This window comes from Rosa rugosa, chromosome 1 (assembly GCF_958449725.1).
Source record: "Rosa rugosa chromosome 1, drRosRugo1.1, whole genome shotgun sequence".
NCBI lineage: Eukaryota > Viridiplantae > Streptophyta > Magnoliopsida > Rosales > Rosaceae > Rosa > Rosa rugosa.
Window position 1 is genome coordinate 41031209 of NC_084820.1, and position 14499 is coordinate 41045707.

The 14499-nt window shown below is 39.2% G+C and overlaps 1 protein-coding gene and 1 long non-coding RNA gene across 3 annotated transcripts; both read left to right on the top strand.

The window, feature by feature from the left end:
- Positions 1–8101: 8101 nt before the first annotated feature.
- On the top strand, positions 8102–11390 carry LOC133724917 (cysteine-rich receptor-like protein kinase 44). Of its 2 annotated transcripts, XM_062151832.1 has the most exons (8): positions 8195–8331; positions 8649–9410; positions 9500–9637; positions 9832–9980; positions 10169–10379; positions 10478–10715; positions 10796–10946; positions 11020–11390. In XM_062151832.1, the coding sequence occupies exons 2-8, from the start codon at positions 8651–8653 to the stop codon at positions 11320–11322; spliced, it is 1950 nt and encodes a 649-aa protein (XP_062007816.1). In that variant the 5' UTR covers positions 8195–8331; positions 8649–8650; the 3' UTR covers positions 11323–11390. The 2 variants fall into 2 exon arrangements, with proteins under 2 accessions (XP_062007815.1, XP_062007816.1); XM_062151831.1 differs by having other exon boundaries at positions 8102–9410.
- Positions 11391–12354: 964 nt separating this feature from the next.
- LOC133737596 (uncharacterized) lies at positions 12355–14362 on the top strand. The gene is made up of 4 exons (XR_009859873.1): positions 12355–12616; positions 12861–13018; positions 13203–13242; positions 13815–14362. It is a non-coding gene; the product is annotated as an uncharacterized LOC133737596 (long non-coding RNA).
- Positions 14363–14499: the final 137 nt, after the last annotated feature.

The window sequence follows — 14499 nt, forward strand, 5'->3', positions numbered from 1 at the left end:
GTGAATGAATCAAAAGTCTTAACTGCCCTTATTTTTGTTGAAGGAAAATCAGCTTTGTGTGCCTAATCAAACTAGGAGTAGTAATAGGAGAGAATGTTCTAGAATTCCTTGTCCTATTCGAAATAGTATTCCTTGTATCATTAGAACATGTACTTTGTAATCCCTATATATAGGGCTCCTATTCTTAATAATGAAATACAATTCTCTCATCAATCTCTCTCGAATCCTTTATCCTTAAACACGTTATCAGCACGAGCCCTAACCTTGAGATCAAAAATCCAAAACCAGAAAATTCTTCAACATCACCTTCTCCACCGTTGCACCTAGCCCGTGCTAGACTTGCCGATGCTACCCACCTGCGCGCCCCTGCGCTGCACGCTGCCCCTGCAGCCCTTACGCACCCGTGTGCCGCCTACTTCCCCTGCAGCATCGCCGCACGCCTGCTGCCCCTACAGCACAGCAGGACGCTCGTTCCTGTGCAGATCAGCCTGCTTGCAAGAACCAAAACATCTTGATCGGGATCTCAGATCAAAATCCTTCCTTCATCAAAGTTGTTCGCCTCTGTCTCTTCTATCTGACCTCCGAATTTCAGCCATATCGGAGTTGTTTTGAGACCTGTACACCAATCGAAGTGAAATCTGTTCAAAGGCAAATCTGCTCCAAATTTCAACAAAAATCCTTGAAAACCGCCGCTGCCACCTTCAAGCATCACTGCAGCAGCTGCTAGCCCACGCTAGCCTAATATGGGTGCCTGCCCCTGCAGCGCCTACGCACCCCTGCGCACCCATCCGTCGGCCAGCTCCTCGGCTTACCTCGGCCAGACCTGTATCGACCACACAGCAGGGATTGAAAGATAGTTTGCAATTCCCGACCCAGGATTGATAGCACATCTGCAATCCTACACGCCTGCATCAACACACGCGTGTATTGAGAATTTCAAGTTCCGAAATTCATGAGTAAGTTTTCACAAGTAAGTTGTTCCCGTTTTTGAAATTTAAATTTACTTTTCTTCGGGGACTTACAAAACCCCTTCTTCTACATCCCACCTTTCTGTAACGTGGGTTCGATTTGCTAAAAGCGGAATCGTGGGGATTCACGCTACATACGAACTAAGAGAGTTCGTGATCTTCGGACTATAACAATGCGATCCAGGCTGAATTAGATTCTCTAGCAAAGAGACATGTATTTGGGCCTATAACGCAGACACCCCCAAATGTAAAACCTGTTGGCCATAAATGGGTCTTTGTTAGAAAGCGTAATGAGAAAAATGATGTGGTAAGATATAAAGCCCGCCTTGTGGCGCAAAGTTTCTCACAATGCCCTGGAATCGACTACGATGAGACATATTCTCCCGTAATGGACGTTATAACGTTCCGCTACCTTGTCAGTTTGGTAGTTTCTGAAAAACTTGACATGCAGCTTATGGATGTAGTTACAGCATATCTCTATGGGGATCTAGATTCAGAGATATTTATGAAGGTTCCAGATGGACTTCAATTACCCAAATCAAGTGGCTCTAAACCACGGAGCGCGTTTTCAATAAGATTAAAACGCTCACTATATGGATAAAAACAATCCGGACGGATGTGGTATAACCGTCTAAGTGACTACTTGATTGGGAAGGGATATATTAACAATGAAATATACCTATGCGTGTTCATTAAAAGAACAAGTTCCGGATTTGCAATCGTAGCAGTTTATGTCGATGACATGAACCTAATTGGAACTCTACATGAGTTAAAGGAAATTGCTAAGTATTTGAAATCCGAATTTGAGATGAAAGATCTTGGGAAAACACGGTTTTGTCTCGGTTTAGAACTCGAGCACCGTAGTGATGGGATTTTGGTCCATCAATCTGCATATACTCAGAAAATTCTAAGGCGCTTTAATGAAGATAAAGCGAAGCCTGCGAGTACTTCCATGATCGGCCGTAGTCTTGAGCCCAGAAAAGATCCGTTTCGTCCAAAGGATGAGGACGAAGAACCATTAGAGGCCGAAGTGCCCTATTTAAGTGCAATATGCGCATTATTGTACTTAGCTCAATGCACAAGACCGGATATCTCATTCGCAGTGAACTTGTTAGCTCGACATAGTTCTGCGCCAACACGCCGCCATTGGATTCGTGTAAAGACAACTTTCGATACCTAAGAGGTACGATTGATATGGGCCTATTCTATCCCTACAGAGAGAAAAGGAATGACGGAAATTTGGGATCGAACCCCAAGAGGCAAAATGCTGCAGTCCATGGAATTGTCGCCGGCCATGTTGCCGCCGCCGTTCATGGTGGCCGGCGTCCCCCTACTTCCCTCCATCAAAACAACAATGATGTCTTGATGGGTTTTGCTGATGCAGGGTACCTCTCTGACCCTCACAAAGGTCGCTCCCAAACAGGTTATGTCTTTACCATGGGAAGCACTGCGATATCTTGGAGGTCTACAAAACAGACCCTTGTTGCTACTTCCTCAAATCATGCAGAGATTATTGCTCTACATGAAACCGTGCGTGAATGCATATGGCTACGATCTATAATTAGACATATACGAGGAAGTTGTGGTTTGAAGTCTACCACAGATGAACCTACATGCATTTATGAGGATAATTGTAAGACCCCGGAAATTTGTTATTAATTCCTAAATGTTTCCTGGGATTAATAAAGTGTTCGTTTGTACGAGTTCGTGGTTTGAGGGTGGAGCGGAAGTGTTTCGGACGAATTTTATTCGGAAAGTATGATTTTAGGGGGTTACGAAGTTTGACTTTTTGTACGTTAGGATTCTGTGAAAACTTCCTTCACGGATATTGTAGAGCGCGTCGATACGAGTTCGTGGACATGTGGAACGCAAAAATCGGGGTTCGTATGAAGAAGTTATGGCCGTCGGAAAAAGTTTCCATTTTGGTATATATGGGTTTTTTTCCGAAAATTAATCAGAAAATCTGAAGTTTCCATTTTGGGAAACTTTTCTCTCTCTTCGGTCCCGAGCTCAGTTTCGCCTTCTCACCTTCGCCGGCCGATTTCTTCCTCCTCCAGCCACCTTTTGCTTCGATTCCAAAGGGAATCCTGCTCTCCTCAGTCCCCTCTACACGTCTGTGGTGGTGATTCGTCGTGGGAAGCACCGTAGACGACGCTACAAGGCCGGGACGTTTGGCGGCGGCGATGCTTCGAACCCAGATCGGAGATCACTTTTTCGGCCACCATAGCCGGTGATTCTTGAGAGCTTTTGCAGCCCATAGGACGTTGATGCTTCCCTCCAAGCGGCTTGCAACGATTCAAAGTGTGGAGGTCGAATTTTGAAGATTGTGATTCTAGGGTTCATCAGTTTTCAAAACTTGCGAGGTAAATTCCGGCCAAATGGCTTTGATTCTGACTTTGTGCTAGTTATGAATGTTTCAATTGGAGTTGAGATGAAGAACTTTGATGTTGGAAGTTTTGTCAAATTTTGACTTTGGTTTGGTGGCGGTGCCGCCACTGTGGTGGTGGTTTCCGGCGGCGTCCGGCCACCTCTGGGGCAGTTTCTGCTCCTCAGTGCGATCTACTCGTCCATACGAGCATTTCGATATGTAGTTTGTAATTTTTGGAAATCGTATGAGCATGTTATGAATTTTCTAAGTTTTAGGGTTTTCGGTTCGATCGGTTTTCTATCCGTGAGGATTCGGCTGTCCGATCGACTTGTAGTTTTGATATAGTGATCGTAGAAGTGTTCCGAAGACGTTGGATGGTCTCGGATGAGGATCCGACTGTTAGATCGTCATATAATTGTGTTTTGTGAATTGTGTGGTATTGAGTGTGACCTTGATGTGATTAGGTGATTGATGGAATTGCGTGAGCGGAGTTTGGATGATTTTGTGCTTGTCTTGGTATTTGTGTGAAGACGCAGCTGGAGTTAGAGGTGGAGTAAATCTCACGTGGTTCATTTACGAACGGATTTATTTATTACTCGGAATTACTTGTTTAATTGTTAAATCATTTTCGAAACAAATTATTTGTTTTAAAATATATGAACTTGATCGACAACGGTTCATGGGTAGGTTAAAACAATGTTTTGATATAAAATGATTTTCGAGAAGTATAATTTATAAAACTATAGTTGGTATTAGTGGTCATTCCTGCGTGAATGACTACGTATATATATATTTACGTGGAATATATATATGGATGGTGTGGTGTTGGGATATGTATATGTTTGATGATTTATATTGTTGAAAGAGTTATTTGGAGTTGTGATGTGACAATTGTGAGTCAGAAGGTTTCAGTGGTAAACCTGGGTTTATTCTGAGGACCGAAGGGTCCGAAGTTTGAAGGTTACAGTGGTAACCTGGATTTCTATTCTGAGGACCCAGTGGTCCGAAGTTTGAAGGTTACAGTGGTAACCTGGATTTCTATTCTGAGGACCGAAATGTCTGAAGTTTGGTCGTAAGGTTGAACCTCGGCAGAGGTGACACGTTACGATTCAGTTATTCTGATGACCGATGGGTCTGAAGTTTGGTCGTAAGATTGAACCTCGGCAGAGGTGACAGGTTACGATTCAGTTGAGCTCGAGTCTGTCGTAGTTCAGAGAAGGTTTTTGGGGTTTTTCGTTTGTGTTTACGTGAGATTGGGATTTCTATGAATTCTATTGTTTTCTTTTTATGTAATCTCCAGAACTAAGTTATATGCTGGGATTACTACTTTTTGAATTGTTTGTTTTTATGTAATCTCCAGAACTAAGTTATACGCTGGGATTACTACCTTTTGTATTGTTTGTTTTTAATGTAATCTCCTGAACTAAGTTATATGTAGGGATTACTGTCTTTTGAATTGTTTGTTTAATGTAAATTCCTGAACTAAACTCTATGCAGGGATTTATATGATTTCTTTTGTTTGTTTTCATGTGATCTCCTGAACTAAGTTTCTATGCAGGGATTACTGATTTTGCTTAATTCTTATTGTGGGTATAGTTGTGGGTTGTGATCTGTAGGGATTGGAAAATGAGTTGGAGATTGTGGGAAGTGAGATAAAATGAATTGAGAATCAGAGCATGTGGGTTTTAGTTGGGTTGAAATTATTGAGCATGATATTGATTAATTTGAACTTGATGTTTTTATTGTGATAATTAAATATTGTTGCTTTAATTATCTCACGAATTGAGAAATTATAAGCATGAGTGACATGAGTCATTTTAATTGAGTTTACTCATACGGGCTGAAAGGCTTACCGGGTTTGTTGTTCACATTCCCGGTGCACTATTCTATGGTGTAGGGGTTATTGTGCAGGTTTGAATATCGAGAGATCATTATCAAAGCTGAGGTGTACGTTCGATAGCGTGGACGTGGAAGGGTGCTCTTAGTTTTAAGTCTTCCGCTGGGTAGTGAGTTGTGGTGGGTGTGTTTACTTATTGAATTGTCATTCAGTTTGATTTGTAAACTATCTGTAGTGTAATATGTGACTCTAAAGAACGAGTCGGTATTGACATTGTGAGTTCAGTTTGTTTGTTACTTAGTTTAAATGAAAAAATTTCTATATGTGTTTTCTTGTGTTTGTTCTCGCGTTTCGGATTTGAATTTAATTATTCAAAATTCGGGGCGTGACAATAATGCAGCTTGTATTGAGCAAATGAAGTTAGGTTTCATCAAGGGCGACAACACCAAGCATATATCGCCTAAGTTCTTTTATAATCAGCAACAACAATCGCTTCTAAAGATTGAAGTAAATCAAATCCGATCAGAGGATAATGTAGCGGACTTATTCACTAAGTCGTTACCTAAATCCACCTTCGAGAAACATGTGAAGAGCATCGGATTAAGAAAGTTATCCGAACTCCCATGATTGTAGCAATCAGGGGGGAGATATCGACATCAGGGGGAGTTATGATATCTACATATTCGATCTCGAAGAGTTAAGGACGTGTTGTACTCTTTTCTCCTCCTCGAGTTTATTTTTGTCCTACAGGGTTTTTTACTCGAGCAAGGTTTTTAACGAGGCAACTGATGAAGCGTCACCACCAAGTTTGAGCGGCACAAGGGGGAGTGTTGAAGGAAAATCAGCTTTGTGTGCCTAATCAAACTAGGAGTAGTAATAGGAGAGAATGTTCTAGAATTCCTAGTCATATTCGGAATAGTGTTCCTTGTATCATTAGAACATGTACTTTGTAATCCCTATATATAGGGCTCCTATTCTCAATAATGAAATACAATTCTCTCATCAATCTCTCTCGAATCCTTTATCCTTAAACAATTTTAAATTTGTGCAACTCATATCCTTTCTCTCATTTATTTTATTATCTTTCTCAATTCTCACGATTATGCAAGCTTAACTTCTGATACACAAGATAACTATATATATATATATATATATAGAGCACATATATATGGTAGCCACATCTCAACCCACATAAGAGAACAAAACTTAGTTTAATAGGAATCTGCTATTTATATAGCGTTAATAGTCTATGCTATTAAACAAGACAAGACGTATATTCACTTGATGCACATCGCTCATCATACCTTCCAAATGAATAGGCAGTTGCCAGAGGGTCTGGTTCGATCCCATAATCTGTTAATAGTCTATGCTCAAGAACATCATCATGATTATACACAAAGTCGGGAATCTCAATCTCTCCCGTAGTTATATCATCCCAAATGCATGTACTGCAAGTGGCTTACATACTTGATTTTCCAATATAGGACTCCACTTAAGAAATAGCCAAGAGTGGCAAAGACAAGCCTTGAGCCAAGTCCAGGGTGAATGAAGTACGCAACTTGAAGCCTATCCTTCAAATGAGAAGGAAGTTCTTCATAAATCCACCTCAAGATAGTTATTCCAGGGGTTATCCTCGTTTTGCACATGTACCTCTTCTCCTCTTTTTTATTTTTTTTATAACTTTCTCTCTTCTTATCCCCCCAGCACATCATCCAAGACCCTTACTCCAATATGTTACATCAAACAATTGCTGGATAAATTGCAGGTGATCGATAGAGTAATTAAATTGCTGATTTCTCCACAAAGCTTTGCATTCTGACCCCAAGGTCCTACATGAACCTCCGAGCAATACCCACATTCCTTCACACTGCATTTCAACATCAGCTTTGTCACTCCAGACTTAACAATTTCATATGCATCTAGTGTACGTCTCCTGTGCAATCCTAGGAATATCTGATGACAGTAGAGGTACAAACCATTCAGAAGCTCTACGTGTATCAAGATCAGCAAGAGCAAGTGAAGATGGATTTGCAGCATGCCATTACTCGGGCTCCTCAACAAATCCACCTCGATCAATCACTTTCTTTCCGATCATTCGGTGTCCACGTACACCAGCTTGGATGCGCTGCTCTCTAGCAATTCCTGTCATATTGGAATTTAGTTTCATGCTCAATGCGCCCACCCAAAGGGTCATAGAGATGGTATGCTTCAATGGGTACAAGTACGTACGTACGTCATTGATCTTGAATGACTAATCCGATCTTGAATAAATAATGAAGCAGGTTTGGAAAAGAGAGAAATTTAAATGAGGCCATTTGGGACTTTTAAACCCTTTATATGGTTATTTTTCAAAATTTTAGAAAACTTGGTTAAAAGTCAATTTGAATGTTTAAAATAGGATATTTATCAATATTATGATCCTACTACTACACGCGAGTAATCAGATCGATACTTCGTTAATGACTGTTAATGCATACTCCATCAACTCTTGCTGAAATGGCATATGGGATTGACCTTTTCAACTCAAAAGAAAATCATTTTCTTGCATTATAATATGAGTCATAGAATCAACATCCAAGTCCAAGTCTATATTACTAGATCAGTTCTCCCCCAGTTTGATCGCATTCTAGTCTAGAACTCTAGATAGCTCATTGTCCAATTTGTTGTGCATTTTGTCAATTTACTATATTGGACTATTGGGAAAGCTCATTGTCTAATTTGTTTTGTCAATTCATAATTGAATTTGTTTTGTCAATTATGAATTGACAAAACGTGTACTATTGGGAAAGCTCATTGTCCAATTTGTTTTGTCAATTCATAATTGAATTTGTTTTGTCAATTCATAATTGACAAAACGTGTACTATATTGGACTATTGGGAAAGTTTTAATAGTAGAAAATAAGAAGATCAACGTAATATATTACCCTCCCAACTCTGAAAATCAGAAAAATTCCACTGTTTCACACCTAGAAAGTTGCTATTGACCAGAAAATGTTTTTGAAAGCTCTGCTTCTCTTCCTCCTCTTTCAGTTCTGCACTTCCAGGGACACCATAAAAGGGAATGAAGAACAATTGAAAGATGTTGATGGAGACTATTTAGTGTCCAAAGAAAGCAAGTTTGAATTGGGTTTCTTCAGCCCCGGAAATTCTAGCTACAGGTATGTTGGAATTTGGTATTCTCAGACTAGAGTATCCAATAAAACGGTGGTGTGGGTTGCAAACAGGAACAATCCCATAAATGATACCTCTGGTGTGCTCACAATAGACAGATATGGAGAACTAGTCCTTTATGCTTATAACATGGAGAGCACTCCTATTTGGTCTACTAATGTGTCGCGGTCGGTTCAAAATGCTAACACAAGCACTTTATCTGCACAGCTTTTAGATACAGGAAATTTAGTTGTGTTCCAGGCTGATAATAATGAAATCTATGTATGGCAAAGTTTTGATTATCCTACTGATACTTTAATTCCAGGTATGAAAGTCGGGGTGAATTGGAAAACTGGGCAAGAATGGGTTTTAACATCTTGGAAGTCACAAGATGACCCTGGAACTGGGGACTATACCTTTAGGCTCTATCCATATCAGATCGCATCCCCCGAATTTTTTATGTACAAGGGTTTGAGTAAGTATTACCGAACTGATCCAGGGCGTTGGCCTGGTTTGGTCACTAGTCAAGAGGAAACTTATTATTCCATGAATGAAACCAATGCAATTACAAGATTAACAGTGACTAATTCTGCGTTCGAGCACCTTCATTGGGATGATGATGGCCTTCAATGGAAGGTAGACCTATCTGCACCGAAGTCCCGGTGTGACGGGTATGGAAAGTGTGGTGCCAACAGCAGATGTAGCCCTGACAACGTTAGTGTGTTTGAGTGCGAATGTTTATCAGGGTATGTGCCTAATTCTATAAGTGATTGGAATCAGAAAAATGGGTCAGGTGGATGTGTGAGTAATCGACTTGGTTTGTTGAAGTGTGGACATGGAGACGGGTTTGTGAAGGTGGCAAGAGTTAAATATCCAGACACATCGATAGCAGCATGGTTAAAATCAGGAATGAGTGCCAAAGAGTGCGAGCAGGAGTGCCTAAGAAATTGTTCTTGCAAAGCATATTTGAGCACTGAAAATGAAGGGATTGTTGATTGCTTGACATGGTATGATGACTTGATGGACATTTTAACGTACACAGAGTTTGGACAAGATCTCTACGTTCGTGTGAATGCAACTGTGTTAGGTACTAATTAATCTGATTGCAATAGCAAATTCAACTAACTACATGTAAGTTTCGAGAATCACAATTACTTGTTTTCCATGCTTATGTAGCTGCAAATGCCGGAAGATCACAAGGTTTCTTGGAAAGGAGGGGTATGCCGGCCATTCCAATACTGTCTGCTGTGCTGGCATTGGTACTAATCATTATGCTTCTCTATTGGTGGCGTAAGAAGAACAGGAACACAAAAGGTGAAAGAAGTTCTCATCTATTTTGATTAATTAGTTAAACTGCTTTAATTTTCAGGAGCTGGTAACACTTGTTCCGTCTGTAAATCACATGAAAGAACTTTAACATGGTCATCTGCATCTTATAAACATGGACTAAAGTGAAGATGTTAACAGCGAGGATAAAATGATGTAGAGAATAATTATTTATTGTTTAGGCATAGATTTTGTGGAGGCAGAGGAGCTTGAGGAAAGTCAGAGACACCCCGAATTGCAATATTTCGATCTTGACACAATAATAGCAGCCACGGACAACTTCTCTCGTGTCAATGAACTTGGCCATGGTGGTTTTGGCTCCGTTTATAAGGTAAGCAACAAATTTAGATATCCTAAACATATCTAAGCTCCAAAAATCCCTTTTTGTTTTCTAGCAATATTAGGTTCTGGCATGGCCTGGCTATTTCTTTTACTATTCTTAATTAATTACTCAAAAGTTCAGTTGCTCCTCAAAAGTTGATGACTATTTGAAAGATTGATATTGTATTATAACTTCAGGGTCAACTGCCAAATGAACAAAAAGTTGCTGTGAAAAGATTGTCCAAAACTTCAGGACAAGGGATTGAGGAATTCAAAAATGAAGTTGCACTTATAGCAAGACTTCAACACAGGAATCTTGTGAAACTTTTAGGCTGTTGTATAAAGGGAGAAGAAAGGATGTTAGTCCTAGAATACATGCCTAACAAAAGCTTGGACTCCTTTCTGTTTGGTATGTGTAGAGGAAATAATGATTGGTCCAGGCCATTTCTCATAAAAGAACATATTTGAAGCTTCTTACTAAACAGTACCATTTGCATTTTGATGTAGATAACAGAAGACGGTCCTTCTTGGATTGGAAAAAGCGCTTTGAAATTATCAACGGGATTGCTCGTGGGATTCTGTATCTTCACCAAGACTCAAGATTGAGGATTATCCATAGAGATCTAAAAACTAGCAATGTTCTACTAGATGATGAGATGAACCCAAAAATTTCTGATTTTGGCATGGCTAGAATATTCGACGGGGATCAACTGCAAGATAAGACGAAACGAATTGTCGGAACATAGTAAGAATAATAAATATCACATTTAATCTTCATTATGCTATTCTTTGGCTGCTGTAACATTCTATATTGTTTATATACAGTGGCTACATGTCACCGGAGTACGCAGTATTTGGGAGATTTTCCACGAAATCTGATGTCTTTAGTTTTGGGATCATAATGTTGGAGATTGTAAGTGGGCAAAGAAACAATAGTTCTGATCTGGAGGATCCTTCCGTGAACTTGATAGGACGTGTAAGCAACACATATTTTTCTAACATTTTATCTCCTAGTATTTTTTTTTTTTAAAACTAAATTTCAACTGCAGGTTTGGGAGCTCTGGAGAGAAGGTAGAGCATTAGATATTGTTGATTCGACACTGAAGTCATGTCAGCCTAATGAAGTCATGAGATGCATACGAGTTGCGCTCTTGTGTGTACAAGAAGATTCAAAGGACCGACCTGCCATGTCAGCCATTGTTATCATGTTGAGTGGTGAAGCATCTCCTCCATTGCCTAAGCAGCCAGCATTTGTTTACAGAAGAGATTCCGGCACTGATGTTGATCCATTATTTCCAAACCGTTCTTCTTCTATAAACGACCTGACAATAACTACAATGGAAGCTCGATAATTATACAAACTTAAAATTCTGACAATATGTACCTGCATGTTTTTAGTTTAATAAATTTTTCATCAGAATTTTTTGTTTTTAATTTCCTATCCATCTTCTATTTGTTTCTGCAAACACCAGCTAAGGTTAGGATATTACGATCCAATCTAATCCATTTCCTAATATCAATCTATTCCAGTCAAGGGTACCAAACGTGGCCAAAGGGTTTTCTGCATTTAAAGATGGAAAAAACATTAAGTCAGGATTTAATGATAAATAGAAGGAAACCACTAGCAATGGATGGATCAGCTGATCAAAGATAGGATTACTTGTGTTTGTATTTTTTGGTTTCCAAGTTTGTTAAGGAAGTATACTTCCCGAGTGATTAGGGGAGAGACTGACTTTTGTCCTAGCAACTTTGGATCCTATAAATTTCTGCCTCTGGGCAATTTAGATGTATTCTTGGAGTGCGATTGAGTAATGCTAGCAATCTTCTGGTGCTTAGTTTTTCAGTGAATTGCAAGCAAACTTTTCACTAAACAATCTCTATGGCAAAAGTTAGCAGAATCAATACTGCTCTGCTTCTTTTCTGTTAGTTGTGAACCTACTAAGCTCCAATAACATCACCAAAACAAGAATTTTTATGAGGCAAATGAAGGTACACCTTTGAAGCCTAGTCTTGAAGTCTATCTGTTTGCTCTTTTTAATGAAATTATCTATAATCTAAAGGGCGTGGACTGTTCATTCGCGTGGCCACTGTTCATTCGAGCCCCAATTGAATGACGCTTTTGCCCTTCTCTTCTTCTTCTAATTACGGGTTACCATGCTTCTATACGTTTCCAGACGTCTCTATATGAGGCAACCGACCTCATACTTTTCCAGAAGTCTCTATCTATCTAAAGGGCGTGGACTGTTCACTGGGGTCGTACTGTTCATTCGCGTGCCACTGTTCATTCGAGCCCGAAGTAAATTACGCTTTTGCCCTTATTGTTTTTTTTTTTTTTTTTTTTTTTAAATTACGGGCTGCCATCATTCTGTAATCTTCTATGCGTTTCTTCAATAACCTATTTTTGCTCAATTACGGGCTGCTTAACGAGAAGTTCGATTGCTGGTATCTCCGTCTTAACGCAGTAGAAGACACCGGAGTCTGAGACCTCGATGATCGATTGGACCGGTCTCAAGTATCGTTCGAAAGCCTTCTTCACTATTCATTTTGGGAAACTTTCAAACTTTCGATTTTGTGAAATTGAGCTCACTTGATCAGATCGGAGGATCCGATTGAGCAATCAGAGATATATGAGAGATTAAGCTCCAGGTAAGCTTCTTATTTGATCGAATGGTTTGGGTACGATTGATTGGGTTTTCAATTTCGGTGCATGCAACTTTGGGTGGTAGAAAATTGAAATGGAGAGGAAATAGCTTTGTTTGGATAGATAGTTTAAAATTAGGTGAGAGTTTGAGAGAGACCGAGATTGATTGGGTTAGGGATAGGGATAGGGTCTGGATTCGAATTTTGTAATTGGATTCAATCTCTAAGAGCTTTTGCTGGACTTCCACAGAGTGAGAGACAGATAGGGAGGGGACTTTTCTCTGCCAATCAGAAGAAAATGATTTGCTGAGGGAAAGTCTAGAGAGGAGGAAGGGATGTCTTGGTCGATTTCAGTCTGTTCCCAATTTGGGAATTTCTGTTTCACATTCAAAGTTTCAATCTTTAAAGGTATCAGCTAACTTCATTATATAAATTTTTCGGTCAATTTTGGGTATTTGGTTCAAACTTATCAATAAAGCATCAAAATTTTGACCACAGTTGATTTTGATTTTGATTTTGATTTTGATCAAGATTGAGATTTTATTGATTTCGATATGTCATTGAAAGGGTTTTCATATTTTTGTTTTTGCAGGCAATGGCAGTCTCCCCAAGCTAAAGACTCCCCCTCTGAGGTAAATACCCATTTTTCCCTTTCTTTATTTACATCTCAAGGTATGTGCTTTTGTTCTATTGATCTGTTTGGCTGCTCAGAAACTGAAAGAACTGTAATTTGGATTTCACAGCACTTGGGAATTCATCAAAGTTTCGTTTTTGATTAAAGGTTTCAACTTCCTTGCCTCTAGAACTGAAATGAATGAGTATATTCATAGTGTTTAGTGATAACTAGACATACAATTGCTTAGTAATTAATGTAAATTGTGATCATAGGAAACAAGAACAGCATAATGTTATGATTTTGGACAGAAGTTGTTTACTTTTAATGGGAATTGATTTCAAATTATTCCTTCAACAGCAACAAATAGTGATAACCTTTATGCCCAAGATTTAGATATAAGAAAGAAATTATCTGCATTCTAGATGTTTAATAATTAAATGGGTAAGGTTGGGTGATCTCACAAAGTTCAATTTCTTTATTACTTGACAGAATTATTTGTTTGCTTTCAAGAATCTTATATTATTTCTCTTCAACAAAAATTATTAGATCTGTAATTGGAATTTAATAACTAAAACTCTGCTTGATCAGGAGTGTATTGAAGCACGGTTGAGATATCTCAAAAGCCAGAAAGAGAAACTCAAATCTTGCATTATATATGACTGATCTTCAGTGCTTTGTAAACTCGAAACAATTTTAGGGACATGAAACTTTGTCTTTTATTGTAAATTGTTTGCAACAACAAACCCCGCAGCAAAGCGCGGTACCATTACTAGTTAATATGAAGCCTGGACCAACTTCAGAGAGGAATTTTGGTCTCTTTCAACCAAATGGAACTAAAGCCTACAATCTGGGCTTGACCTCAACTACTAATTCAATTCATACGACTAATTCCTCAGGCACCAGGGTAGCAACAATAGGAAGCTGGGTGTACTTGATCATGTTTGTTGCTTTGCTGACCTTCGAAGTATGAAATTGGCTTCTCTGCTATAACTATAATTTGCTAGAAAAAAAAGTGCATCATCTGGCCCTTAAAACTTCTTGATGTTTCTTGATGTGACATCAGCTGACCCTTAAAACTATATCTGACGGTTGTGATAGAATCCAAGCAAATTATAGCATGTCATATTATAGCAGAGAAGCCAAGTCCTCGAAGTATATAAGAGCTAGAAGACCAAATAGGTAAATTGGAGTTGATCCTGTAAAACAGTTTAGGAGAGATACGATCATTGTTGTAAAACAGTTTGCTTCACTACAGCAAAAGGAGAAGGTGCTT